The 27,470-nt window shown below is 38.2% G+C and overlaps 1 protein-coding gene across 3 annotated transcripts in view; it reads left to right on the forward strand.

Moving 5' to 3' along the window:
- Nucleotides 1-27,470, forward strand: part of LOC137870446 (contactin-associated protein-like 4) — a 122,340-nt gene that overhangs the window by 83,463 nt on the left and 11,407 nt on the right. For all 3 annotated transcript variants that reach the window (XM_068707733.1, XM_068707735.1, XM_068707736.1), the window contains exons 11-20: nucleotides 3,748-3,854; nucleotides 6,869-6,988; nucleotides 7,101-7,301; nucleotides 8,639-8,801; nucleotides 10,631-10,758; nucleotides 11,843-12,013; nucleotides 16,478-16,696; nucleotides 20,873-21,112; nucleotides 24,930-25,154; nucleotides 26,885-27,018. In XM_068707733.1, the coding sequence (XP_068563834.1) occupies nucleotides 3,748-3,854; nucleotides 6,869-6,988; nucleotides 7,101-7,301; nucleotides 8,639-8,801; nucleotides 10,631-10,758; nucleotides 11,843-12,013; nucleotides 16,478-16,696; nucleotides 20,873-21,112; nucleotides 24,930-25,154; nucleotides 26,885-27,018 (1,708 nt within the window). The remainder of the gene's footprint in view (nucleotides 1-3,747; nucleotides 3,855-6,868; nucleotides 6,989-7,100; nucleotides 7,302-8,638; nucleotides 8,802-10,630; nucleotides 10,759-11,842; nucleotides 12,014-16,477; nucleotides 16,697-20,872; nucleotides 21,113-24,929; nucleotides 25,155-26,884; nucleotides 27,019-27,470) is intronic.

Raw genomic sequence — 27,470 nt, forward strand, 5'->3', positions numbered from 1 at the left:
TGGGCAGAAAGTGGAAGAAATAAATTGATTGGCCATTCAAACAAAGTTTAGTGATCGCACCTCTTGTTTATCAAAATCACAGTAAGAAAGTAGTGTGTCCTTTGTTGTTGACTGTCATGATTTTAACCAGCATCATTTTTTTAACTCTGCAGTGTGATCACAGCCTTTCTTTCAGTGTCGCTATAGTTACCTGACCTCATTTCCTCAGGTTCACTGTCCCAATACAGTTGATATCAAGTCACTGCCTCCATCTTACTGCTGCACACTTAATCTTTCCTTCCTTCAGCCCTCTTCAGCCCTCTGTCTCACCTCTTCCTCCTCACCCTCTCTCCCATTCCACTTTGCACCATCCATGCTTCCTAATTCCAGAATGCTCTGAGCCTCTCTTGCTTTATTCTTTCGGACACCTAACTTCGCTTTTTAAGGTAATGCTTGGGGATAGGATTTGCGTTAATATGGTTAATATGGCTCGTAAGTGTTGAATATTTACGAGCGCCTCTGTGTTGGAGTTTTCTCAGGGGACAGAGAGGGTTGCCTTTGATGATTGTACTTATGCACCCGTAAGTAAGTAAGTACCCGGCCTTCTTGGAGTCTCTGGGTGGCGTTCTGGAAAGGGCGCCGATTGGGGATTGTAGTTATACTGGGGGACTTAAATGCTCATGTGGGTAACGATGGAGAAATCTGGAGGGGGTGATTGGGAGGAACAGCTTGCCCGATCTGAACCCAGGTGGTGTTTTGTTCTTTGACTTTTGCATTAGTCATATATTGGCCATAACAAACACCATGTTTGAGCGTAGGGTGGTCTACGGCTAATATTTGGTCTAGAGAACACTCTCGGCCAAATTGACATTGTGGTGATATCATCAGATCTTGGGCCGTATGTCTTGGAATCTTCAGTGAAGAAAGGAGCAGAGCTGACAATTGATCACCACCTGGTGGTGACTTGGATCAAATGGCGGGGTAGTCTTCTGGACAGGTAAACCAAAATTGTAAAAAACATGCATCACGGGGGAGACCGGCACATAGAAGCCGAGTGGGCCATGTTCAAAGCATCCATTGTGGAAACGGCTGCTAGGTGTTGTGGTCGGAAAGTCATCTGTGCCTGTTGTGGCAGAAACCTAAGAAGGAGGCCATCAAGCTGAATAAAGAGGCCTTTCGGGCTTGGCTAGTCCACGGGAAATAGCAGACAGGTACCGGTTGGCCAGAAGAGCTGCAGCTGCAGCGGTTGCCAAGGCAAAACAAAAACGGGTGTGGAGGAGTTCGGGGAGACAATAGTGAAGGACTTTAATTTGGCCTCAAGGAAGTTTTGGCAAACCGATTCAGAAAGGGAAAGCAGGGCTTGGCTCAGGCTGTGCTCAGGCTGTGCTCAGCAGGGGGGGAGAACTGCAGTCCCGGAACTGGGGATATTGTCAAGCAGTGGAAAGAGCACTTTGAAGAACTCCTGAACTCAACCAACACATCCTCATGGAGGTTGTGATCGAATTTCTAAACTGTTCTCCCCTCAGGTGCTGTCAGTTGTCATTTCTGATTTCCTCATTCACCTCAAGTCTTCATCATATCCAGTGCCCGGTCCTGCTCCACATCCCAACATCGGATCAGCAGCAGCTCCCTTCATCACCACCCCCACTATCCAGGAGGGAATATTCCTGAACCAACCTCGGTATCACTACCCCCTTTAATTTAAAAACGAGGCCTATTTGCAGGCCTCAGCTCGAATAAAGATAAGAAATACCTAATTAATTGTATAAAAAAAAATAAAAAAATAAAAAAAATAAAAAAATGTTTTTATATATTTTTGAGATGAGAAAAATCATGGAACTATCAGAATACATGTTACTGGTTCACATAAGATAAGGATGGAACACAGCAGAACTTGGAAAACTCAAAAGCTCGATCTTGAAAAACAGCACTTTTAGGGTATTGTTTTTTGGAAAGTATGGGTATCCAAGACTTTTAATATGCTGGGCTCTTAGAACAACTGATATAGGCTCTATATACACAGCTATACATAGATACAGTGAAACATTTATGAAATATAGAGCATTTCAAAGTAGAAAACTGATCAAATACTCCAATATTTGAATAAAAAAGTATTTTTAAAATTCAAAAACACTCTATATCACTTCTATGTATCACTCATGATGTTCATTGAATCAATAGACCGAAGATTGGACCTTTTTTGAGTGTTTTAAGCTCTTTCTATGCCCTTTTTAGTTATTTAGTTTAAGGTCAAATCCTGCTTCAGACTCTCTGTTCAGGGCTGTATCTCAGCCCCCCCTTCTCCGATTTTCACCATTGAGACATCCTTCGAACCGTAGGAGTCAATAGAATTGCCTGGAATTGAAAGCTAGATGATTGACAGCACTATTAGCCAATAAAGTTCAAAAAGGTCCAGCTCTGAAATCTGATTTGCTGAGCTTCCAACCCTCCCAAGAATCCGAGGAGTGTCGGAGAGACACGAATCGAACGGATTCACACGGAGCACCAGCAGCTGGACAAACATGCGTTGGAAGTACGGAGATATTCCATTTTTTCGCTGAGATTCGACCAAAAGTAAGTACAATATTCGATGAAAGCTGTGTGACTTTTTGTGTTCGAAGCTGAATATCTCTGCGATGGTTTACCGGGGAGAGAAATGGAAACTATGTCCGTAATCTCCGTCAGGCGCTCGTGCTTTTTCATGCTGCATGTTCGTAGGTAGCACGTTGCTAACGGAGTGTAGCAGCCTTTTTCTCCGGTCTGTCCCAGTCATATCGAGTATGATTTATGATATTTTGTTATTTGTTTGCTTGGCTGATGGGAGATGTGTTTGTCTCATGTAGAAGTGACCTAGTTCATGTTGTTCCCAGGACGCTGAGGTTTCTGCAGAACTATAACATCACTATATTCGTTCTTCGTGGGTTCTCTGCCAGTTACTTTTAACACAAAACTCTCTAAGTTTTGATGTACTCTGCGTCCAAATGGGGGACCCTCGGGTGTATCTGGTTTTAATATACTATGTCACGATGAGGTCTGTTCGCCAAGGACTCTTCACTATTTTTCTTTTGTGCACCATGTGATAAATTATTGTTCACTCTAAATGAGATACCTCCTTATTGGAATTAGCTGCTCAACTAGAGTTAATTAAATTGCACTTGGAACTGTTTTGCAGCTGGCTTCTTAATGTTATAGGCCTTCAACAGCAAATGACCTCCCCTCACCTCTAATAGCACCACTTCAACCACAAATACAAAAAAGTTTGATCAGAGCCTGTTGAGAAAAATGTCCTGTCTACATTTTAGGAGCAACTCAGTAGATGGGAAATTAAGGAACAAAACATGGTTCCATGTCTTCCGTGTACAAAAAAAGTTTTCTTCAAAAAAAAACAACTGTAAATATATAATAAAAGGTTTCTTTGTTTTTTTGTAGACAGGGTTGGGTGGGAGTTTAAGAGTTTTGTCTCTGGCTGATACAATGCTAGTTAACAATACTATCAAAGATATATTTTAACTTCAGCTTCCCCTCAGAACATACACCTGTCCTCCACTTGACAAGGAAATAAAAACTTGTGAAGTTTTCATTTAAAAGATTGAAACTTTTTTTGTTTTAAGGCTTTTGTTCAGGTCCCTCCCACGCACCTTCTCATGAGAACAGACAGGTGTGCTGAATGCCTGTTGTTCCTTTTCATACCAAAATCCTTATTTTTGTTTTAACAGACACTAAGTTTCTCTCTCCCTCTCTGTGTCTGTGCCTCTGTCTGTCTCTCAGGTGCTCCCCCAGTCACTGTGAACATGGAGGTAGATGCACTCAGTCATGGAGCACCTTCCACTGTAACTGCTCCAACAGCGGCTACAGAGGAGCCACCTGCCACAGCTGTAAGCAACCAGCAACAGGGCATCTGCAGGTCTTTGAAATGCTTGATGCCTAATATACAACGATGAGAATGGAAGTTATACACATTTTGAAATGTGGTCAATACTTTTTAATTACTTTATTATCTGTTAGCATTATGCTGTAAGAGCATGTTTTAAATACCTATCATCACCATCAAGTTATGTTGGGTAGTAGAGGCTTATGTTAGTGAAATACTATTTATTTCATGAGCTATTGTGTTTTTTTTATACAAAACAGTTGAACATATTTCACCCCTATTACTATTTGAAAAGGCAAAAAAGGTTTTTGTGGTTTTAATATTTTTGTGTCTTAGATAACTTAAAAAGGAAAACACAATATTGGAAACTATTGACTCTATGTGCAATGTTTCATATCAAATGATAGGAGAAAGTCTAACACGTTGTGAATGAAGTCTTTGATTAGTAGAAAATAGGATTAATACAGTGATCCAGTAATGTTCTCATTGCTTCTGCTTTAATAATAGTGAGACCACATGTCCCCTAACACTTAATTTACTTTTGTGTCTTTTCCCAACTCCATTGTTTCCGAACTTGAATTAGCCGTGTTCAATCAGGAATAGACTAGACAGATTGTTGGTACTTTATTATACTGAGTAAATTAGATTTTCATTTAATTTGAAAGTCTTAAAAGCTTGGCACACTATATTATTTGATTTGTTAATTTGACATGTGTTTGCATATTTGTGTGATACATGTATGTATGTGTGCGCAACTCTAGCCCAGTCTAATGTGATAAGGCAGAGGTTCAACACCCGTCCCTCAAACTGTATAGCTTGGTCACAGACAGACAACCACTTTAAAAAATGTTGCAGTATTTTCTGTTTCTCAAACAGAGGATAAAGCAATTTCATTTGGAAACTGATGAAACTGTATGTGTCTTTATGAATTCCACATTCTGTTGTACCCTTTTTTTTTTTGTATAAAAAAGCATAAAAAATGAATAAAGACATGGAAGCAATCACTCATGTTTGATAAACACAAGTTTTGATAATTATCAATTTGATTGATTTGATTAAAGATGAAAACAAATGGTGTTCCTAAACTGGTCAGTTTTGTGATATGACAGTATTTTTACCTGCTGCAGTTCTGTGACTAAGCATCTAAACAATGACTAAAGCATCTCAAAACACTTCTGTTACACTTTTGTTGCATTTTCCTTCATCAGATACTGTGTAAATCTAATTAAATATGCTTTTAATATAAAATGAGCTTAAACAAGCTTGTGGATAAGTAAATATGCTGCTTCTTAACACAAATTGATAATACTTAATACATAAATATAGTCTCACATTTTTCCACTGAGAGGCAACTGAAGAAAGAACATTGGCATCCTGATGTAGATGAAAGCCACAATTTCAAAGCTCTTCCATTTCAAACGGCACGCATCAAGGACAGAATCGGAGAAAGAGCTGTTGCTACTTGTTTAGTATTTTGATTTTAGAGGTATATGAGGTTTACAGGCCGTTCATTAATATGTTTTCAAACACTTACAGATCAACAGTATTGGCAAACAATAGTAATGACACACACATGCACATAGATACAGAGAAATTAATTCTCGTTTATATGCAAATAGACACAGTGCTGTAGCTTTCCTCCACTTAAACATGAATTACTATTTTTCTGTACAAATCTAATATTGGCTTATTTATTGAAAGTTTCTTTGAGATAGCTTTTAAAAGTGTGGATTGAAACACTTCCCACACCTTTTTATATTTAGTCTTGAAAGCAACTATACTGTATTTTTTTTGTTGTTCTAACCAGTTCTAAATATTGCTGTCAGAACATTTGAACTACAATGAAAGACTTCTTGTTAGTCTCTTGTTAGACAAACCGCAACATTATTTAACTCACTCCCTGGCGATATGGAAATGGAAAGGAGAGAAGATAGAAAGATGAAAGCAAAAACCGAAATGAGCAGTGGAAGAAGTCATACAGAGAGAAATATAAGCAGGGTGAGGATAGGAGCAAGAGATAGTTATAGAGCAGAAGAGCATGTCAGAAAAGCAGAGTGAGTCCTAAGGCAGACTGTTCTTTCTACATAAATGGATTTCAACATAGAGACTGCCCACAGTAAAAAGAGTGAGTCAAATTAGAAATGAAAGAGATTCAGGCTTTGATTACACTGCCAAATTTTGATTGAATCTTTTTACGCTCTGGTGGTATGATCAGCTCAAGGCTGGGCCAGGGCCAAATTCAGGTTCTCTCTTTCTCTCACTCTCACTCTCACTCACTCACTCACAGACAGCTCACCTCTGTGTTTGATTGTTATATCCGGGTAGAAACCTCTTGAGCTGTTTCAGGGAACTGTCTGAAGGGTTTCATTGACATGAGAAAAAGAAAAAACACACGCTGACCCTTTTTTTCTGCACTATATTCTAGTGTGTGTGTGTGTGTGTTGAATTATAACTGAATCCACACTTTCTTAACTATTTCAGAGGGACAAGACAGAATTACCATTATGATTCGGACATCTTTGACACATGTAAAGCATAGTGTTTTTTTAGGCCAAGGACTGAAGTCCCACCTAGCTGTCACAATACCATTGCCTTATTGGTGACTCATCCAGTCAGCTACCAGCTGACACGTGTTTTATAACCTCTCAGCTTTCACTATCACTCTGCTGATTCTCTGATGCCAACACTGATTGCTGTTGCAACTCCTTCCGCCACTCCAACTTCTCCATATGTCATTGCAGCTCTGGTATAGTTATCTTCATGGGTAGTTCCCCAAGCAGACTCCTTATTGCTGCTTCTTTGAGAGCTCCCTCAAGTTTCTAACTTTATAACCATTTGCAATAAATTATCCATTTCTTTATCATAAGTAGCTCTGTCTGAAATGGAGCCAGCAAAGCAGATGGAAGTGTAGTAGTCTTGAACTTTTCTTTTAGGAGTTGATAGGGGCAGTGTTTCCTCACAAAAGTGATTGCGCGAAGATGTATTATTGTTGTGCTTTTATTGCTCTTTCTTTCACAGCGAGATATGAAAAGTCATGTGAGGCGTACAAACACAAAGGCAACACATCAGGACATTATCACATAGATGTGGATGGCAGTGGACCAATCAAACCCCAGCTCATCTACTGTAACATGACAGGTAACACACAAAGACACACATCTTCATAGATGAACCCACGCAATATATTAGTATATTCATTTATCTATTTCTATTTTGTCTGTCTGTCTGTCTCTTTTTGTCTGTCCACCAGAGGACATGGCATGGATGGTGATCCAGCACAATAACACAGAACTGACAAGAGTGCATTTGTCCCCTGAGAGAAATCAACATTCAGCCCACTTTGACTACGCTTCCGAAGAGGAACAGTTAGCGGCCATCATCAGCCAATCGGAGCACTGTGAGCAGGAACTGTCCTACCACTGCAGGAAGTCCCGCATCCTCAACACACCAGGTAAGACTTATGCCCACTAAGTATCTGAGTTATTGAGATGGGATATTTTGGAGGACTGTGAGATGTGTACGTTTTATTGTCATTGCTTGTGTTGTTGTTTTGCGTTTTGTGAGATTGAGTGTGTTAAAGATGGAGGAGGATGGCATGGTGTTGGTTAAATGGGAATGGCAGGCACAAGATTTCTGTATCTGAAATATTTTTATATTTATAAATATATTTCTATATCTGGAACAAGAAAGGGGTGGCGTAAATTGCTGATTTAGTTCATTTAGAACCTAATTAAAACATCAATTACATTTTAAATATGCATTTTCTCCTCTTCCCTTGACTGCAGCAGCTAAAGGTTTATCAGCACCATAACTTGATTTCTCAAGTAAATCATCAGCATCTATTGTTTCTGAGTTTTTTAGTGGTCAGGTTCAAAAGAGGTGCATTTTTACTGGTCTTTGTTGGTTTTCTTGCCAGAAGAATCTAAATATTACACCTTTACTCATCTAAAAGGGAAAATAGAAATTGAGTTTCAAACTACTCTGAAGAAAGATGCCCATCTTGTCATCTGTGAACCATCATTGGGTATCACAACAAAGCATCAGAATACATGTTAGGGAGAGATGTCTTCATAAAGTAGCTGCCCATGTTCTGTCCAAGGCTGTGCAAGGCTGTACGAGAGACAAGTGTAGTGGTTTGTGTTGAAATCCTAAATGAATGGGTGTTGTTACTGGTGACAGCCAGATGGAAGACGACAAGTAATGGGGGAAGGGGAAGGAATTTCAAAAGGAAAACGTTTCTGTGTCCCAATTGATTTGCAAATCAATTTGCAAGAGTGCTGACTTAAACAACATACATCAACAAAACGTGTTGTTATGAGAACATAGATGAGTGAGAATTCTCAGTTGGAAACACTTTTCATTCAAATGTCATTTACTGTAGGAGTCATCGTCTTACCTCTTTGTGGATTCATGTGAAATGCATCTTTCATCAAATTAGCAAAACAAGCACTAATTTGCAATAGCTGTGACCATGTACGCACATGCGTGCACACGCTCATGCGCTGACATGGTCGTTTGTGTGTGTGTGTGTGTGTGTGTGTGTGTGTGTGTGTGTGTGTGGGTGTGGGTGTCTTTCTCAGCCCAGTTGCTAGGAAAAAATTGTTGCCACTGACGTTTTTGCCAACCACAGATGCATTAAATGTCAAATTTTTTGTATTCGGTCAGAGCAAGTGACATAGTACAGTAAGCGACGTTGGCGACTGAGGATTTGTAGTAATGGTGTATATTTGTGTGTGTGTGTGTGTGTGTGTGTGTGTGTGTGTGTGTGTGTGTGTGTGTGTGTTTCAGAGGGTGCTCCGTTTGCCTGGTGGGTGGGAGGTCCAGATCCAGGTGAAATCCAGACGTACTGGGGCGGGGCTCTGCCGGGCAGCCGGCAATGTGCCTGTGGTCTGCAGGACAACTGTCTGGATTCAAATCACTACTGCAACTGTGATGCTGACTACGACCAATGGTACTGTACCTTATAGTGTGAGTTAGAAAAAGTTAGGACGTTTTGTGATGCAAGACAAATTTTCACGTGAAGGGACAAAAAAAAGGTTTTATCTTATCTTGGTGAAACCAATCTTTAGAATCTGACCTTTTGATTTTCAATATAAAGTAAGCAACAATGCATGATCAGCACTTTGGAGTGCACTATTGCTCAAAAGGGAAATAATGGAGGCTATGTTGTCAAAGTTTTATTGATTTTTTCCAGTTTAGCCCATGTTCCAGTTAATTTCACCAAAGAGTTAACTGGTAATGTAGAGTGAGGTGTGGATTCTATGGTTACCTGCACTTTAACATACATTGACAGTGATTATTGATAGCTTATTGATGAGCCATGCTAGCGTTATGGCACTTGAGATGACAATGTCGATTGTTCGGTTGGTGTAGCAATTTGGTCCATACTCAACTATTTGATGGATTGCCATTAAATATTGGTAGTGACATTAATGGCATTTTGTACAGACATCTATTTACCCAGAGGGTGAATCCTACTGACTTCAGTGTTATCCAAAAATATTGGGTCAAAATTTCTGTCTGATACTTTGGTTTATTACCAAATACCTGCACTACTAATTACATTCCCATCAGCCCCTGTACTTTGTGATACCAAATGTTACCATTCTAATAGGCTAAATTAAGAAACATAGTTAACGGTATAATTGATTAATATCAGCATGTTAGTATTATCATTGTGAGCATGTTAGAATGCTGATGAAACTATTTAGCTTAAAGCACCACTGTGTCTAAGTACAGCTGGTAAACTGGTAGAACTGCATCTGTACAACAGTAAATAATTAAAAATGTTATTATAACTGAAATGCAATGTTATCAAGACAATGATTTGGATGGACCAGCTATTAAAGGAAATATTTTTATTTTAAAGACAGGTATAAAACAATGTAAGATGGTCTTTGAAAGGAAACCTTTTACTCATGAGAGTCAATGATTCAATGGAATCTGTCCTGGATAGAAAAGAGCCATGAGACATCCAGGATAAATCCCAAGATATTTAAGCATCCCTCCATGTTTTATCCAATCCTGTATTTAAATCCTTTTATCCATGCTTTAAGCAATTCTGTATTTAGGTCACCTTCCCCAATCCTGGAACCAATTTTGCAGTTAGTTTCATTTTCCCATGTCGTAACCAATCTTGTCTGCATAGCCAAATGTCCTTCTCTCTATTATCTCACTGCCTAAATCTGTGTGACTTCTACTTTATTCTTATAGACTTCATTCTGCCGTCAATCTCTCATCACATTCACTGGTGCTGTGTGGGCCCACAGTCCTATATTTATTTTTTGACAAAATTTTCTCAGCAGCAAAGCAAAATTTGAAACACCACAGAGCTGAGAGAGTGAATGGTGGCGATGAATGTGCAGATAAAGCATTCAGCCTACGTTCATTAGGAAAAAGGTTCCACCAAACGACTGCTGAGACATCAGCTGAAATGCTGACATTCGAACGCTCAAGTGTTACAGTCTGTCCCACTCTCTCTAAAACGGTTTGATTTGAGTTCAGGTGGGCACATGTTTTATATTGTAATTGTAACAACTACTTCCTAGGCAGTGCACAAACATACTTACACAAAAATGACAGCAATTTTTTTTCCAACTAAGCCAAAGGAAACACTAAACAAATCCCGTTAAAGCGGAAGAGGTACTTTTAGCAGGGCAGAAATGTGTTACTATGCTTAATTGATTGAATAGCCTATGCTTAAAATGCCCCCTCCTTCTTGTCTTTGTTATTTTCCTCCTCTTCTTTTTCCTTGTCCTCCTCATCCTCCTTATCCTACAGGGCTGATGACTCGGGTTTACTCAGCCATAAGGGGAGCCTCCCAGTCAGGTCTTTGGTACTGGGGGACATTCAGCGGGCAGGGTCAGAGTCTGCCTACAGGGTGGGACCCCTACGTTGTCATGGAGACAGTAAGTCCATTTCAGTTGCTGGTTATTGTTTAAGAAGATGTTGGTGCCAATGTTAACACTTCGTTGACAATAGTGTTTTTCTGGTGTTTGCAATTATTCAATTAAGCGGTTTTATTCAGCTGTAGAGCCCGTTCTTACTCCTGCTTGTTCAGTGGCTGTACCTGTCAAACTATGGCGCTCTATGTTGCCGTAGTTATGGTTGGAGTAAAGGAGGAAGTCATGTTACATAGTCATGTCACAAGAGCGATTAAGTCTGTGTATGGAGGAGGTTGGCATACACAACATGGAGCATAGTTTCATAGTTTGAAGCATTGGGCCACTGACCAAGTTGCCGTATTTTGAATTATCACTCTTGCCTGTCAGAAGCAAAGGTGGTTATAATGACAGGGTAGATGGTAGTTTTGTTGCCTAAACATTGTCAAGTTGTTTCCTATAAAAATGGAAGTTTAATTTAAGAAGTGGAAATTGATACATGCAAAACTGACAGGTCCAAAACTGATGCTAAAAGGTACCTAGAGCATCATAGTTTGAAGCTTAGAGCTACTGACCAGGCTTTGGAGGTGAGAACATGTTGAACTCTCGTGTGAACTGAACTACAGGAATCACTGTATCCAATCTTCCCCCTGCCATTTAATATCTTAATGGAAAATTGGTTAATAGGCCAATTACACAAGCTAATTAGCAAACCAGCAACTAAAATATGACTTACTTTGTACTCTTTAATAACAACCTCTAGTGAAAAGCTATATAATAAAACTAATCTAAGTGATTCATTTTACGTTGTTTTAATTGCCTCTAATTTCAGCCTTCAGTTTAATGATTAAATTAATTAATAAATAAGCACCATGCGAGATAAATCAACATAAATGAGATAGCGTTACTGGAGTTATGACTTTGTTGTCAGCTAATTTGCTGAACAGTTGGTGCATTTGCTTACTACACGATTTTTATTATACAGCCATCATAATGAGATTTCTTTCAATAAGCTGTGTTCCAGACTGATATGTCAACTTTTTGAAAAACTTTTTAGGAAACAAAAGATTAAGCATATAAAGCATTTAAACACTTTGTTTGACACTTTCAGAGAACTTCTGGAACGCTGCGTTTTTTGACAAGGAGACATCTTACCTTCACTTTCCCACCTTCCATGGAGAGCTGAATGCAGACATTGCTTTCCTGTTTAAGACAAAGTCCTCCTCTGGGGTCTTCTTGGAAAATCTTGGCATCAAGGACTTCATCCGGATAGAACTCAGCTGTAAGTGTAATCTAAACAATGTTCTGCGTCATTATCAGTTTTCTTCTAAATACCTGGTAATGGGAGACTCTCAAATTAAAAGACAGCAACAACCAACCAGCATGATGCTGTTAAAGTCGCCCTGTTTTTACTTTCATCAGCTGAAAGGCTAAAGTTTCTCTGTGCTCACCTAAATTTAAGGTGTGCACATACAAGCATGACTTTGTGATATCCCATTGTGGAAGCAGGAAACAGCGTGTGGCATTTGTGTCAGTTGATCTTTGGAATGAAAAAAAAAGCATATGCATGGGTTCGATTTTTTCATTTTGGGAACGTGAGTAGATGTAATTTGAAGATTGAAAATCAACTACTTGGATATATTAACTGGATGGCTCAACATTATGTTGATTTTGACACAGGAAAGCGCTGTTTATTTCCTGTTTTCTGCTGAAAGTCAGGTTGGTTTCTTTTTAACCATGACAATGCAACACAAACCATAATGTTTCCCTACCCTTAACGAAGTAAACAACTTAAACTTATTTTAACCAAAATCATGATCTGTACCTAAACCTTTCCAAGCCAGAAAAAGAACAGAAATTGGTTTTATTTATTTTTTGAAGTTTTGAAAGGCACTTTTAAATGAGGTCCTGCTGATAGTGGGGACACAGAGACCTAGAATTAATGTTCTTTATAATGTAATCATAAATGATTCTGCTGCAGATGAAGGGATGCTTTTATGTTAGTTTGTTTTGTGTAAGTTGAAAAAGAAGTCTGTAGCATGAAATCCAGTGTGACAAGTGATCTGTGGGAATTACACACACACGACACAGACACTGTAATGGAGTGAGACCTCTGCTCGCAGGAGGCCGCAGACCTCTCGCTCTTTTGTTGTTGTTTGAGCAACGAAGTCACGCTAAGAAAAATCAGCTGGATCCGGCTTACAATGAAAAAGTATTTATAATTCACAAATGCTAAAAAGACAATTACAAACTGAATTACACTGTCGACAGTAAGGAATCGCGAAACCGAGTTCAAACACTCTCCCCCCCTAACCGGCCAACAAACGCCAGTTTACAGTAAAGAAGATCGCCAAGAACTGAATAGCGTCTCTCCGAACAATGTTTTTATACCCAAAAGTCAATGGTTTACATTCAAAATCTAGTAACAACTTCAGTGGCTGGCTAAAATTCAATTGTCTCCTCCTGGCCTCAGACAATGCTCTCCATTGATATCCATAAGATGATCCTGGTAATGTCCGTTGGTCCACCTCCTCGTAAAAGCTCCGTCCATCCGACCCCCGCTTGACCACCGTCCTGTCTCCCGCGGCGCCGATTCACCTCCGACCCATCACATCTCCATATATGGTCATGAAAAACTCTGAAACTCTCGCCCTTCCTCTCCTTGCCCTCTCTCTACTCTAAACAGTCAACTACTATACTTCTAGTCTAATACATTCAATTGATTAAGATTGTGTGGTTTAACACTTTTGTAAGTAATATATGTTACACTTATACTATCCTTTACAAGTGAATATACTGTAAACCTATTATACATTTCATAAGTGAATATTTTGTGAACATATGATATTTTATACTTTCTTTAGGTGTGCTTTAAATCAAACTATTGTACTTCTAAACTTAAATTCCTCACAACACCGGACAAATGGTAACCCTCCTCCTTGGGGAAACCGTGGCATTGTTACAGTGACACGTATCCCTTATCTCACTACAGCTCTATTACTGTTATCAATATTATTTTTATGACAGCTGGTGTTCCTTAAGACTCTGCATCGTTATTACTGCTGTTAGAGTAACATGACTGGAGCTGGGCCAGAGAGCAGCCTCTAAATTAGGTCTCTAGATTTTTCTATCAACTGGTTCCACAATCCCACAGTGTTACAGCTTTACCTCCACTGTCAGTATCATTCATGAGGGATGATAATGTTGTGTTCAGGCACAGAGCTCACCTCTCTGATAACTTCACCCCTAAATGTGGAGTGCTGGCAGTATTATGATGGGTGAACGGACTCCATGTGGCCTTCAGGTCACCTCTCTTTATTATAGGTTAGGTTAACCTAATAGAGATGTGGAGATTACTAAAGCATGCTAACCTACATTAGGTTTGGTGTTTCAGTCCCACTGTGATGGCACATACTTACAACGTACTTTAATAGAAGAGTGCACTGCATTTGGATTTGTGTCCACTAGATGACATATGGTACATTCTCATGTATTAAAATTGCTTTCTGCTAAAAAAGTTGAATGATATCTTTCTATGTGATGTATCTGCAAAGTCAGGGTTGGAAAGTACATTTACCCAAGAACTGTACCGAAGTACAATTTTGAGGCCCTTGTACTTTACTTGAGTATTTACATATAATGCTACTTTCTACTTCTACTCTATTGCATTTCAGAGGCAAATACTGTATTGAACTTTTCCTCCACTACTATTGTGTTGCAGATTCATATTAATAATACAAAATATAATCAACAAATAAATTAAGATGTATTGTTATAGGTTAAGATAAGATTCAGAAAAGAAAAAAATACTTTTTACCACCCTGCAATTTATTAAGCAATTCAAATGAGCTCCACCTTTACCAGCTGCTACATTAAAGTCATGTATTCGCAATGCATCAATAATTATATAATAATAATATAATGTAAATTATTCTGAAATGGACCATTGAGCCTAATGAATGGTTTTACTTTTGGTACTTTATGCATATTTTGTTGCTTATATTTTTATAGCTTTACTTTACTTTAGTAACCTGTTATGGAGTATTTCTGGTATTGCTACTTTTACTTTAGTAAAAGATCTATATACTTCTTCCACTTCTGAACAAAGTGGCGAACAGGGAAGTTTACCATTACTTATTATTATTGTTGCTGTTATCGGCTCTCTGAGGCTGTGCTTACGCACAACTTTGCCAACGTAGCCTACTCACAATGGCAAGGCTAAAATTCTGATGGTTAGCAGGTATAATGTTTTTTGTGTTCACCATCAATTTAACGTGACAACATGCTAGCATTTGCTAAACAGCACTAAAAACAAAGCACTGCTAAAGCTGATGAGAATGACATCACTTTTGCAGGTATTTAGTCATAAATCAAAGTATTAGACAAATCTAAGTTTTTATCTCATGATGATGCAAGATAAAACATTATGGGATAACTAACATTACCATCCATATCTAACTCAAAACCACAAATGTAAACCAGTAAAAGTCAGGGCATCATTATTCATCCAAACATTTCATTGCAATCTGTCCAATATTTGTTTCGATATTTCAGTCTGGACCAAAGCGGTGGATCGTCCACTTGAAAAATGCTATAATTTTGCAAGGCAACTAGTTCCAATTGATTATTAAGCAAATTATAGCCAGATAACACACTTGTCATCCACAGTGAGCCTACAAAATCCGCACTGGATGTGGAAATTGTCATTAGATGTGATTTCAAATATTGCAAAGAATGCTGCTTGTATGCCGACTATGCAGAACTAGACTGAAGAAGGTAATAGCTATAGACACGGTTGATACCACACAACTGCATGATCTCTGACTGGTGCTCAGGCTTGGTTTCAGCAGTGCTGGCACAATCACACAGAGAAACTAACAGATGTGAGTCTGTAGCTGCAGCCTTTCTGTCTAGCCTTGGACTGGTCTCTGAATCATCTCAGATCTGTGTCCAGCTGTCTGTCCATCCTGCCAGCAGATGGTCTGATGGGAGGAAGTGACTTCAAACTTCTGCCAACATATTATGATGGAGGAACACGACTTACAAATGGGTTCATTGAAAGATGACACAGTCGAGTAAAATGCTTTTACATTTAACAATGTTGGAGAAAAAAAAAATCCACATTTCTGTCTGAAGTCTGTTGCATTTTTACAACAAATAATAAATGGTTAAGAAAAACTAATTCTTAAAGCTCCTTTTGGTAAGATAATTTTGAAACTATGAAAGAATGTAATGCCCCTCCCTCTTCCTATTCCACCCACATACTTAACTGTGTAAGAATAATTGACAGAATAGGGTCTTCATACTTCTGCCATAGTTCCTCATTGGTTGAATGGATTTCACACATTTTCACTTAGAACGTTAGAAAATTCAGCAAATAAATTTTTATCATATATGAATAAATAAATAGAACCTATGTAACACACTACAGTTTTAAGAGTGTCAACACCATTACAGACACTACCATGATGGATTGTTTAAAGTGTGTTATTCTCTGTGCAAAGACGGAGCTGGGATACATAAGGGGTTTGCAACGTCTCACTCATCAGAGGACACCATTATCTCAGAGTGTCAGGGAATGTTTAATCAGCCTGGTAGAATTTGGCGGGAACACGTCAAACTCACTCTGCTGGTGTGACTGTCACCCAGGAATCCAAATGCTTCTTAAACAGTCTATGTGTACAACAATCTCTCTCTTTTTTTGCTCTTTCTTTAAAACTGTGCCAACCAATACCCTCCTCTCCAGTTGCCTCAGAGGTCGTCTTCTCTTTCGACGTGGGAAACGGGCCGCTGGAGGTTCGAGTGAAGACGAGCATCCAGCTGAACGACAACCGGTGGCACAGCATACGAGCCGAGCGAAATGTAAAGGAAGCATCGCTACGTGTGGACGAATTCCCTGCCGCCACGCAAGAGGCTCCTGCTGACGGACACAGTCATCTTCAGCTCAACAGCCAGTTATTCATAGGTGAGGGGCAGCAGTGAGAATCTGTGTGTGTGTGTGTGTTTCCCAATGCCTTCGAAATGTAAGAAAAATGCAAAATGAGAGAACTTAAAAGGTTTATTAGTGTTAGGATTTGGATTTTATCTTAAAAGGAGTCAGGGTGAGTTTAAGGTTATAGTAAGGATTGAGATTAGGGATTAGGGGGAGAGAGTCATTTATGGTGTTTGAACATTAATCTCATTAGCAGCTGAGTGTAAGTGACAATTGCTGTCGTGTCTTATCCTTTCTTATCTGTGCCTGTGACTATAGCAACACATGCACATTACATTTGCATTTTATGAGTCGAGGAATCCAGGAGATTAGTCTTTTTTTGTCTCAACAACAAGCAGACAGCTATTCAGATAATTTTAACCTTGGTGGACTTAATTTTACAGAGTAAATTCTGCTATTTCTGCCCTCTTTTCCATTCAGTTCATATTAGACAGCATTATGGGATCAACGTTTTACTCTGCACCACATAAGTCCCACATGGGCAGCTGGAGTTGGAGTAAAGGCAGATCTTCTTTATGGCAGTATTGAGGAATCTTTGTGTAAAAAGAGCTATAGACTTTGGCACCTCTCATTACTTTTCTTTTGTACCTTGTTTGAGACACTTACCTCCAAGTCGTAATGATATAATGCTTTATAAAGATGTCACAAATGTACAGGACTATTTTCAATTTCAGGCCAATATAGATGTGGTGCTTTAGTGACTATTTCTGGAAGCAGGACAGCGTATGTGTGAGGTGTTTTTGGACAATAATGGAGCTCTATGGCACATAACAATAAGCCATAACAGGCTTTGGCTACACAGGCAATACTTTTTTGTTCCACCTGGTCTCCTAAAAATTACGTTCCCATTTTATTTGGTTTTTGACGTATCACGAAAACGTTTGGAAGTCCGTGTAGGTAGAAGGTCGGGATGGATGGGTGGGTCAAATAAACACAGTTTGTTTACCCAGAAGACCCGTGTCCCGTGTGAAACTAAAAGTAATTTTTGACCTTTTTCAATTTATGTCCGTAACTTAAATAAGGTTCAATTTATGTTTCAAAATATGTTTCTTAATTGAGAATGCTGTTTAGTTATATAGGAATGTAATTTTGAGACAGGGTTGTATATTTTGGGTCAACTTTTGAACAATTCCACTTTTCTCTGTTCCTCTCAACTTCATCAGCTTAAAGTTTTTTCAATTCATCTCTTCCACAGACAGATTCATAATTCTGTTTAACCTCTCATCGTCATCTGTTTAACTGTGTTTGAGTGGATGAAAATCCACCTTGCATTGATTGCAGGCTTTATCTTTGAGCAAATATTGTGGATATTTGTTCATTTGTAAACATTTGTAAGCATTCTGAAGAAAAAATCATGATGAGATTGGAGAGATGAAAGAGAAGGAGGCAGGCATTGATTGGCTGGCAACAATAAGCTAATAATCCTCCCTGAACAGCCAGAAAGAAGTGATCATGTTGTTCTCCTTATGTGGTTATTGCTGCCCGGGTTGGTGTTTACCAGCGATGCAGAGGTATTCATATGTTTGAATGGAAGTGTGATGGGATTATGAAATAGACTGTGGGATCGAAAGTTTTGTCTTTGTGTTTGACAAATACTTGATTCACTGCAAAGCAATGTGCAATTGGGTGGCTCTCCTTCACTTGTTTTGGAAAGTGAAGGGCCATGTGCTCCAGAAATTGTTATTGTTAATCCATAATGTTAGCAGCCTCTTATCTCTGAAATCATAAATCGCTACACTGCAGAAACTGCTATATCGCTATCAATAGTGTTTTTATAATACAAAACACTATTTATATAATACAAATAGGACTATTTGTATTATATCAAATTGACTTGTAAAACTAAACAAGACAGATTATTCCATATTTTAAATTAATAAACCATAATATTGCTTAGGTTGAATTTATGCGATCAAAGTTATTCTGGTTCAACTTTATTTATTGCCATAGAAAGCTATTCATTTTGTCTACACACTGTAAGAAACATCCTTGTATGATCTATGTAAGATAATACTCATATAAATAAGTTATTGTATTGTTCTTGTGTCTGTGTTGGTTGTGAGCAAATATCTGTGTTTTTGACAACAAAGAAAGGGGATCAATTGTTGTGCCTGCGGTTGCAGGAGGTCAGAGCTCCTGAGAAGATTAAATCTGACCTCATCTGATCATCTGGGAAACATAATCTATCTGTATACATTTACTGTGGAGTGGTAGTGTGTCGGAGTGTTTCGGAGAATGACTTGGCATCTGTAAAGAGGGTTGCATCTACAGTAATTAATTAATCACTGGTTTAATGTGACACCTTGCGAGCACTCTAATTGAACTAAATCAAGCACACCCACAATGTTGCACTCCCAACAGGTGCTGGGTCTGGTTAAATTTCGATGGTGACACTTTGCCTCTGTCGACTCTTGAACATACATCTTTTGATGATGCTTTTTCCGGCTGTTAATTCTACAAGAAGTGTCAGGCTATTTCATTTCTGGAGCTTTATAATGTTAGCTGCACTGCCATAGTGTCCAGAGCATCTTTGATATTAATTATTGTTCATTTTTGTTTAATTGTCTTGAGTTTTGTCCGCTTTTCTGGCTACACTGAGGAAGGCGATAATATATTTATGATTGATAATCAATTGTATGCTCAGGATCAAAGGGTTTGGACATAAAATATTATATTCCCAGAGTCTGTTCATGAAACACTGTAGCTCTTTTGCAAAACAAGACCCCTTTGGCGTTGTAACCATGAGGTGAGCTTCAAAAGCTGCTTTAGTGGCTGACATCTTTACTGTCAAATACAGGGTTTTTCTTTTGAGTCCTGCAGGACTTCTTTCTCTGGCAGTTCCTGTCCTTTGTTTCTCTTCCTCTGTCAAAGTCCCTCACAAGTATGTTATTGGTCTTTTGGCCAAAGTGCACTAAAACGTTGATCATTGTTTGCAGTCCCAACCAGTCTTTTCTACAAACTTCCCAGTTCAGATCTTCCTGGTTAAATCATCATTTAATGAAAATTCACCATGCATGTTTTTTTGATTCAGTGGAACCAAATGTTTCCTTATTGAGCCAATGAAAATTATTAATAAAATGTACCGCTATTTCTGCTCTTAGTGTCCTTTTGTGTTTAATAACTGTTGCTGCAGATGGAAACTAGAGGCGCACAGAGGTTAGAGATTTAGTTTAATGAAAAGCCGCTCTGGATGAACATTTAAAGCTCCGCCAGACTCAAACTGTGAGAGTAATACCCTGCCAATTCCACTCGCCAAGAACAATAACAACTGTAATGCGTGGTTGTAAAATAGATGCCGCCAGCTTTGAACTCAAAGAGAATTGTAATTTTTCCAAGTCTAAACTCTGTGAACAGTGTGAGGTTGTTATATTAGAATGCTAATCGTCAGGTGAAAAGAGGAAGAGTTTCTTCCTCTCGCCTTTTAGTGGAAAGAATGAATATCAGACACCAGATGGCTCATCATCCACAACCAGCCAATCGACATCCAGCACAGTGATACAGGAAGTGACAGTGTCTCAGTGCCCTCAGAACATCCATGGCCTTGTGCTGCATTGGCAGCATGTGCCTATCAATCCTAATTTACTGCAGAGAAACTTTTTTTTACCTTCTACGACAGCTGCATTCTTGCGTTAAGAGAATCGCAGGATCAGAGATTACAACACAACATACTGGCACTACAATACATAGACATCTACGAAATAATGTCTACAAGTCATGTTCTGTTGATAATATCTGTTCATTTTTTTAATGTTTTCAACTAAAATACCAGCATTTTTTACACTTTGCACCTTTAAGCTTATTACATTGAGGCTAAAACTTTCTTTTTCCTTTTTTAAAATTGCTATTAAGTCAGCTTCGTGATAAAAACGTCATTAAAGTTACATCTCTCCCTATAAGTGAATACTTTTTGGGTTGTATGCAAAATTATCTAAAGGACTTGGTGGAGATGAATTTATTTTTACTATTGTTACCTTTGATTTGGGTTGACTTGATTATAAGAGGCATATAGCTGAGATGCTTTTGAACATATGACTAACGACCAAGTTTTAAACTCTGATTGGGTTACTTGGTGTCATTCCAATCCGGGGTGATGGACACAGTGTGCTAGTAGTTGTGTATAATGTGTACAGCATTTGTTTTTGTTTGCAGGAGGCACCGCCTCCAGACAGAGGGGCTTTCTCGGCTGCATCCGCTCTCTGCAGCTGAACGGTGTCACTCTGGACCTGGAGGAGAGGGCAAAAATCACCCCAGGTGTCAGACCTGGATGCCCGGGCCACTGCAGCAGCTACGGCTCGCTCTGCCAGAACCAGGGTCGCTGTGTGGAAAGAGTTAATGGTTTCTCCTGCAACTGTGACCAGTCAGCCAACACTGGAGCCTTCTGTCATAAAGGTACATGCATTTAAATACACACTGGAAACTTCATGCCAATAAATACTCTGATATGCTATCATTGATGTTCTGTGCCTTGAAGTAACAATTTAATGTCAATACAAAACAGTTTTCTCCTGCTTCCAATGGATTTCTCTTTCAAGCTACTAGTAATGTGAACTTTCATCACAAGTACAGATAACATGATTTCAGACCTGTGAAGTTTACGTTTGCTAGAAGATCCAACACTCTCGGATTCAATTATATTTGACGGACAGATTGACACACTGGGCGAAAAGACATGGTCTAATGTCATTTTAAAGATAAAACACAGTCTCTTCTCCAATGTCAAGTTCTTGCATTTATGTTTTTGTCCCAACAATAGCCTTGAAAATGTCTTTTCCTTGTGAATAAGAGATGAGAGAAGCAAAATAGTTAATTATTGTGTCCAAGGAGGGCAGATATGTTGTATGCCATAAAACTTCTTGAGACAAATTTCTCTGGGTAAAGAAAGAAAGAGAGGAGAATGATCTGGTATTGCCAGTTTTAACAATAACAATTATACTAAAACTGTATTTTAAATTCCAATTTCAATTTCAAGCACTGCATAATGTTCCTATAATATTAAGAGACACAGAAGGTATTTGGTTATGAACAGTCATGTTTTAGTGATCACATTAACAACTATGATATGGTAAAAGATTTAAGAAGTTTTTCTGTCCCTCAATTTTGCATAATTATCCTAGTACCTAATTTCTTCATGTGTTATACTGCACCCACTCAACATTGAGTATGTCTCTCATATATCAGTATAGCAACTCTTGACTGTTTGGTATGAACGGTTGCCTGTTCTACTGATTTTTATTGCATTTTGCCAGCTTAGTCTGTGTGCTCTATTCAGAGGATATCCATACAAAGAGGAAGATATTTGTTTGCCAGTAAGGTAGTCAGAATCTACATACCTTTTGCAATTTCTCTACATTTAAAAAAAATCTCACCAGCTCACCGTCCCTCGTTGTCTGAGTAACGAATGAGAAACTCTACTGTGAATTGACAGTATGCTAAGCCACACCCCTTTTAGTTACTGTTGCTTTGCCTTTCAAGCTTTTTACTCTCACACAGTTCCCAACAGTTGCAGATTTACCACCTGGTCTTGGTAACAATTGGTCCTTGTTATCAGACAGAGGAAAACAAAAGCAAGCTTTTCATTTATAAAACTGTTGATTTTGCCTGCCTGTGTGTCTCTTCCAAATTTTAACAGCTGAAAAAGCTTTCTCTTGCAGACTTTTTAATGTTTCCAGCTGACTATTATAACAATAATCCTCTAAAAGTGGTTATACATATACTTAATATCTTGCTAAAATACTTAGAGACTAAAAGCTGCATGTCTCAGGCAAGCAGGCCAGCAGCTTCTGCAGCTTGACCTGGCCTGTCATGTCCAGTTGCTCAGCTATTTGCTGTTCAGGGGGAGGGCTTTAGCAAACAGTCAGTTGCTACCAACCCAAATTTCAGATATCCAGAAGTTTGTGATACACATTATTATAAGGTTTATCGCAACTCTTTCAGAAGACACACAACACATAGACTTGAAATGCAGCAAGTTTTGATTAATGTGTGTGCTGAGACGGGTTTATCTTATAGCTTTACAGAACACAAGTATGATCTATCCCTGGTACTTTAATGTGGAGGAGAGGGCAAAGATGGGACTGCTTTCTGAAGAGGATCCTTCAGTCAGCAGACATTAGACTGACCCTGACTGTCTCTCTCATTCACTGTCTGCACAGCTTGGCCTCTCGACGCTCGTTTTGAGTGGTTCATAATGAGCCTGTTCTGTCCTGAAGGTCAAGCATCGGGATTATCTTAAAGGACTCTTCTAGCCCACCATGCCATTGTGTCCAACATGCGATGCATCAAGGGCTGTGATGAAAGTCAACATATCAAACACTGTCAGTATTTAGACATATATTATTAAAGAATATCTCAACATTTTGTAGAATACACTTATCACTTTGTTGCCAAGAGTTAGAGAGAAGACGAATACAACTCTCATGTTTGTGGGTTTTGCAGCCAGCAGCTAGTTATCCTAGCTTAGCATAAAGACTGGAATCAGAGGGAAATTACTAGCCTGGCTAAAATCTCCCCATCAGCACCTTAAAAGCTCACTTATTGACATGTTGTTTTGTTTGTTTTTTTATTTCATTTTTTAAATCTGAACAAATTCCAAGGCATACAAACAACTTGCGGTTTTACTGATGGTTATTACTGTTTCTAGGCTGGTCACAGTAAATGGAGTTTTGAAGTCATCTCCAAAAACATCTGATTCCAGGCAACCTGAACTGGAAGATATTTGCCAGCATATGCCTACTCAACCAAGTGTTCTGATTCATCTAGCATCGTGACATGAAACAGCAGTTTCTTGGTAGAGAGGGGACTAACAAGTCCCGCCCTTGCCAAATAGTGCGCCAAATTTACCACCCTGTTGCGCCATTTGTATCATATTTGATACGTGAGTTTCAGAGACCTCTATGTAATTAACATGAGCAATACTTTCCTGAAAAAACTGTTGTATACAATCCTATACATGTCTGCTACCATCTGGTGGAGTTTCCATGCACTGCAGGCAGTAGCAGGCATTTAAATTCCATTTCCAAAATGGCAACCGTCACAAAATGACTTTTTCGTTTTCGGCAGGGAAATCGTTGCTAATTTTGAAACAGTTACGGTAAGAATAACATTTATAGTGTTACTAATATTTCAATATGACTATTTACTGTATTGAAGCAAACTATAAGTACTTCATATTTCGTTCCTTATTTTATAGTAAAATCGTGTTGAAAACATAGGTATCAAATATGATACAGCAGGTTTATCAAGTAATAATTCACCTGTAAATCCTTGTATTGTATTTCATTATGCACTCTGGATTATGCCATATCACAATGCCAAATACACTGTTTTGGTCATTTAATTAAAGTAATTAAAGGTAGTAAGATAAATTGAGTGAAAAGTTATGTTTTTTATGTAAAAAAAAAAGAACATTCTTGGCTATCATAACCTTTTGTTATATTGCTAATTAATTAATTAATTAATTAATTAATTTAAAAAAAAAAGAAATTCAGAGTAAACAATCAGATGCAAGCACTGCACAGGCAATCACTTCTCCCATGTCTACTGTGGGAAATGTAAAGTCCATCTTTGCCTGAACAAGGACAGAAACTGTGCTTTTCCTGCCACGAGGTGAAACAAACAGGTTGTAAAAAGGTTGCTGTTTGGGAAAAAATAAGAACCAAACCAACTCAAATGTTCCAAAAGCAATGAAAATCATTAGTTATTGTTTCTAAAATAAACATTGTTGTGATCAATAAATTGACAAATATGCCTCATGTATCAAATGTGATACAAAAAAAATATCATATATGTAAATACAAAATATTTTTTTTTTTTTTTTTTTGACTAAAGGTCTAATAAACACTTCAATATCAAAAAATCTGAATTTTTTGAATATTATATGATGTGTCAGGCTTTATTAAGAACATGAAATCGAAAATGATTTTGGCTATGAATAAGGTTGTGCGTTTATCTTAAGGAACTACTTATACATGGTATATATATATATATATATATATGTGGTTTGGTTATTATTCATATGCTGAATTGTAAATGCATTTTATTATGTTTCCAAAACATTACATATATAAATCAAATAAGAAAAATATTTGTACACTTATTACGTTTTTCCTTCCATATCCAGTGACAACAGTTTATTACCGATGCAATAGACAGGGGCATGTCTGAGTGAAAGCCATACATAGGAAGTTCACAATTTTCTAACTTGCAGAGGTTTCAGCCAGCTTTAAGTCATCAACGTCTGTCGCCTACAACTTCAAGGAACCCTATGAACCGAACAGGAACAGCAGCACCTTGCCTTTCTCCATCTACTCTGATATGACGCTGAGAGGAGAAAACATCTCCCTGAGCTTCAGGACCAGTCAGTGTCCTGCTCTGCTACTCTACGTCAATTCTTTCTACAGGGAGTACCTGGCACTGCTCATCAACAAACATGGTGAGGACAATGACATTTTTTTTTTTTTCTATTGGTTTTACCAGCAAGCCATTTTCTTAACTCACTCTCACTCGATTTCTTTCTCCCTCTACACTCAGTCTGTCATCCTCTGCTGCCCGAACCTCCACGCAGTCAGACTAATTGCTATAGTGCAAGATTCAAAGAAAACATTAGGTGCAGTTACTATTAAAATGTAATTCTGCTTGCAGCAGGGGGTCCTCTTTCCCTTGTTCTTGCCATTGTGATTGTTTATTGTGTTTACATTTTCATCACTGGTTTTATCATAGTGCTTCACAGAGCTCTGGTTAGCAAACAGCTATGCCAGCATTCCTGTATAGCAAAATAGGATTTGCCATTATCCAGCGTCTGCAACTTGTAAATATGACTGAATTACATTTTATTTTTTTGCCAGTGTGAATTTGAGTTCTGGTGTTAGAGATTTATGTTGTACTTTTGAACAAAAACTAGCAAACTGAATCATTGATAAACATATTTTTTGGGATCCTTTAGGCCATTAGGTACTTTTAATATTTAATATATCATTGATTTATTTATTTTTGTTATAAACTCTGCTGTTAGTAGAGGTAACTTTCAGCTTTTTTTAATTAGTGAGAGAAATAGCCGAAAGGTTTTGTATAGTTTATCAAGTCGTCATCAGGTATCTGCCGTCTTGCTAAAGTGTCTAATTATATTCCAGAGAGAGGTTTCTTTTGGATGCACCACAAAGGCTTTTCTCATGTTTCTCTCTATTGCTGCTGTAGTAACAGGAGCCTTAGCTGCTGCAAACAAAGAAACTTTACTATCTAAGTCACTCGCTCAGAGTGTGAAACTCTCTTTACCCTCTGTAAGATTTTTATTATCAAGATAATCTGGGAATTGCTCCCTATTAGTCTGTGGAAAAAAGCAACATAGTGAGTCATAATTAGAAAACATTATTGAAAAGGTCATTAATTATTAAGGGTTAGGATCTTTGAAAAAAGACTATTTCCTCTCATTGTCTCAATGTCTGCAGACATCTTGGAGTATTCAATTATCTCAGCGACATAGAATTTATGAAGTGTAACACTGTAAAAAAAAAAAGAGGGGTGGGGGATTTAATATTGGAGAGTTATTCATAGAGATAAAGTATTAATCCACAAAGTTTGTAGCGTCTTAGTTCAGCAGCTGGTATCTTAGAACATTCAGATTGCTGGATGAAATGTCTCTTTTAAAGGAGTGATATATGTCTTCTAAGATGTCAAGAACAAGAAAATTTTCTAAGGATAAAGTGCTTAGTTAATCAGAGACTGGTTTAAATGTGTCTCTTTACATTTCTCTTTAATTTGAGACATTTTTGTACCAATCAGCTGTAAAGATTAAATTAGATTGTCTTGCATTTTCATCATTCATGGCATGGGCTTCCCTTTATTTGTGTAACAATGTGTACAAGTGTATAGTATACATAACTTAAATAGTTTTGAGCACTAGCTTGTATTGTATTGGTTCTATATCTATTATTCATTATTCAGTGCCCTCGTCAAATTGCCCCTCAGGGACAAATAAAGCTCTTCCTGAATGTTGTAATTTGACATTATTATGTAATAGATTTAAAGTAAGAGAACATGGCTCTTTAAGTATACTAAAAACATGCTTCATTACTAACAAAGAAAACACGATTGAAACTTGATTTTCTGTGATTTTGTAAATGTTTGCTTTAAATAGTAAGATTGTGGTGTTCTGTGTTTGCAAAGATGAGCTGGAATTGAGGTACAAGTTGCACAGCAGCAGAGATGTGGATGTGATGGGGAGCAGAGTCACCAACTTGGCTGATGGACGTCTGCACAAGGTGATCATCAGGAGACTGGCAGACACCGTCTCTGTTCAGGTACACACATGCAACACATAACTCACACTGTGTCTCACAGATCACCACAAACACTGTAAACCAAAGCGTAGGAAGACATCTTTTTTAATTAATTTTGGATGCTCAATGTTCCTTTTAAAAGTATGTCATCCAAAAATGCATTACATTGGTAAATAAACCCACTGTTCACACTGCACTCAACACCTGATAATGAAAGGAAGACTGCACCGGGACACTAACGCTAACGCTAGTTGTCATATTATTCATTACAACTGCTGGGTTTTTTTTGCGACCCCATGGTTCATTCTCCTACAGCAAATGAATCATGTTTACATGTATACAAGTACCTAGCTTACTTATGTTCCTCCAAGTCATAATATGATCCAAACTGGGATAAAACTTTGTGTAAAGGAGCATCCTTAACTTGAGTCATCTATAAGATAAAAATCATTTTGAATAATGTACATCCTGGA

The sequence above is a fragment of the Cebidichthys violaceus genome, unplaced genomic scaffold (genome assembly GCF_023349555.1).
Source record: "Cebidichthys violaceus isolate CVI_PGR_0920_01 unplaced genomic scaffold, fCebVio1.0.p SCAF_13, whole genome shotgun sequence".
In the NCBI taxonomy this organism is placed as follows: domain Eukaryota; kingdom Metazoa; phylum Chordata; class Actinopteri; order Perciformes; family Stichaeidae; genus Cebidichthys; species Cebidichthys violaceus.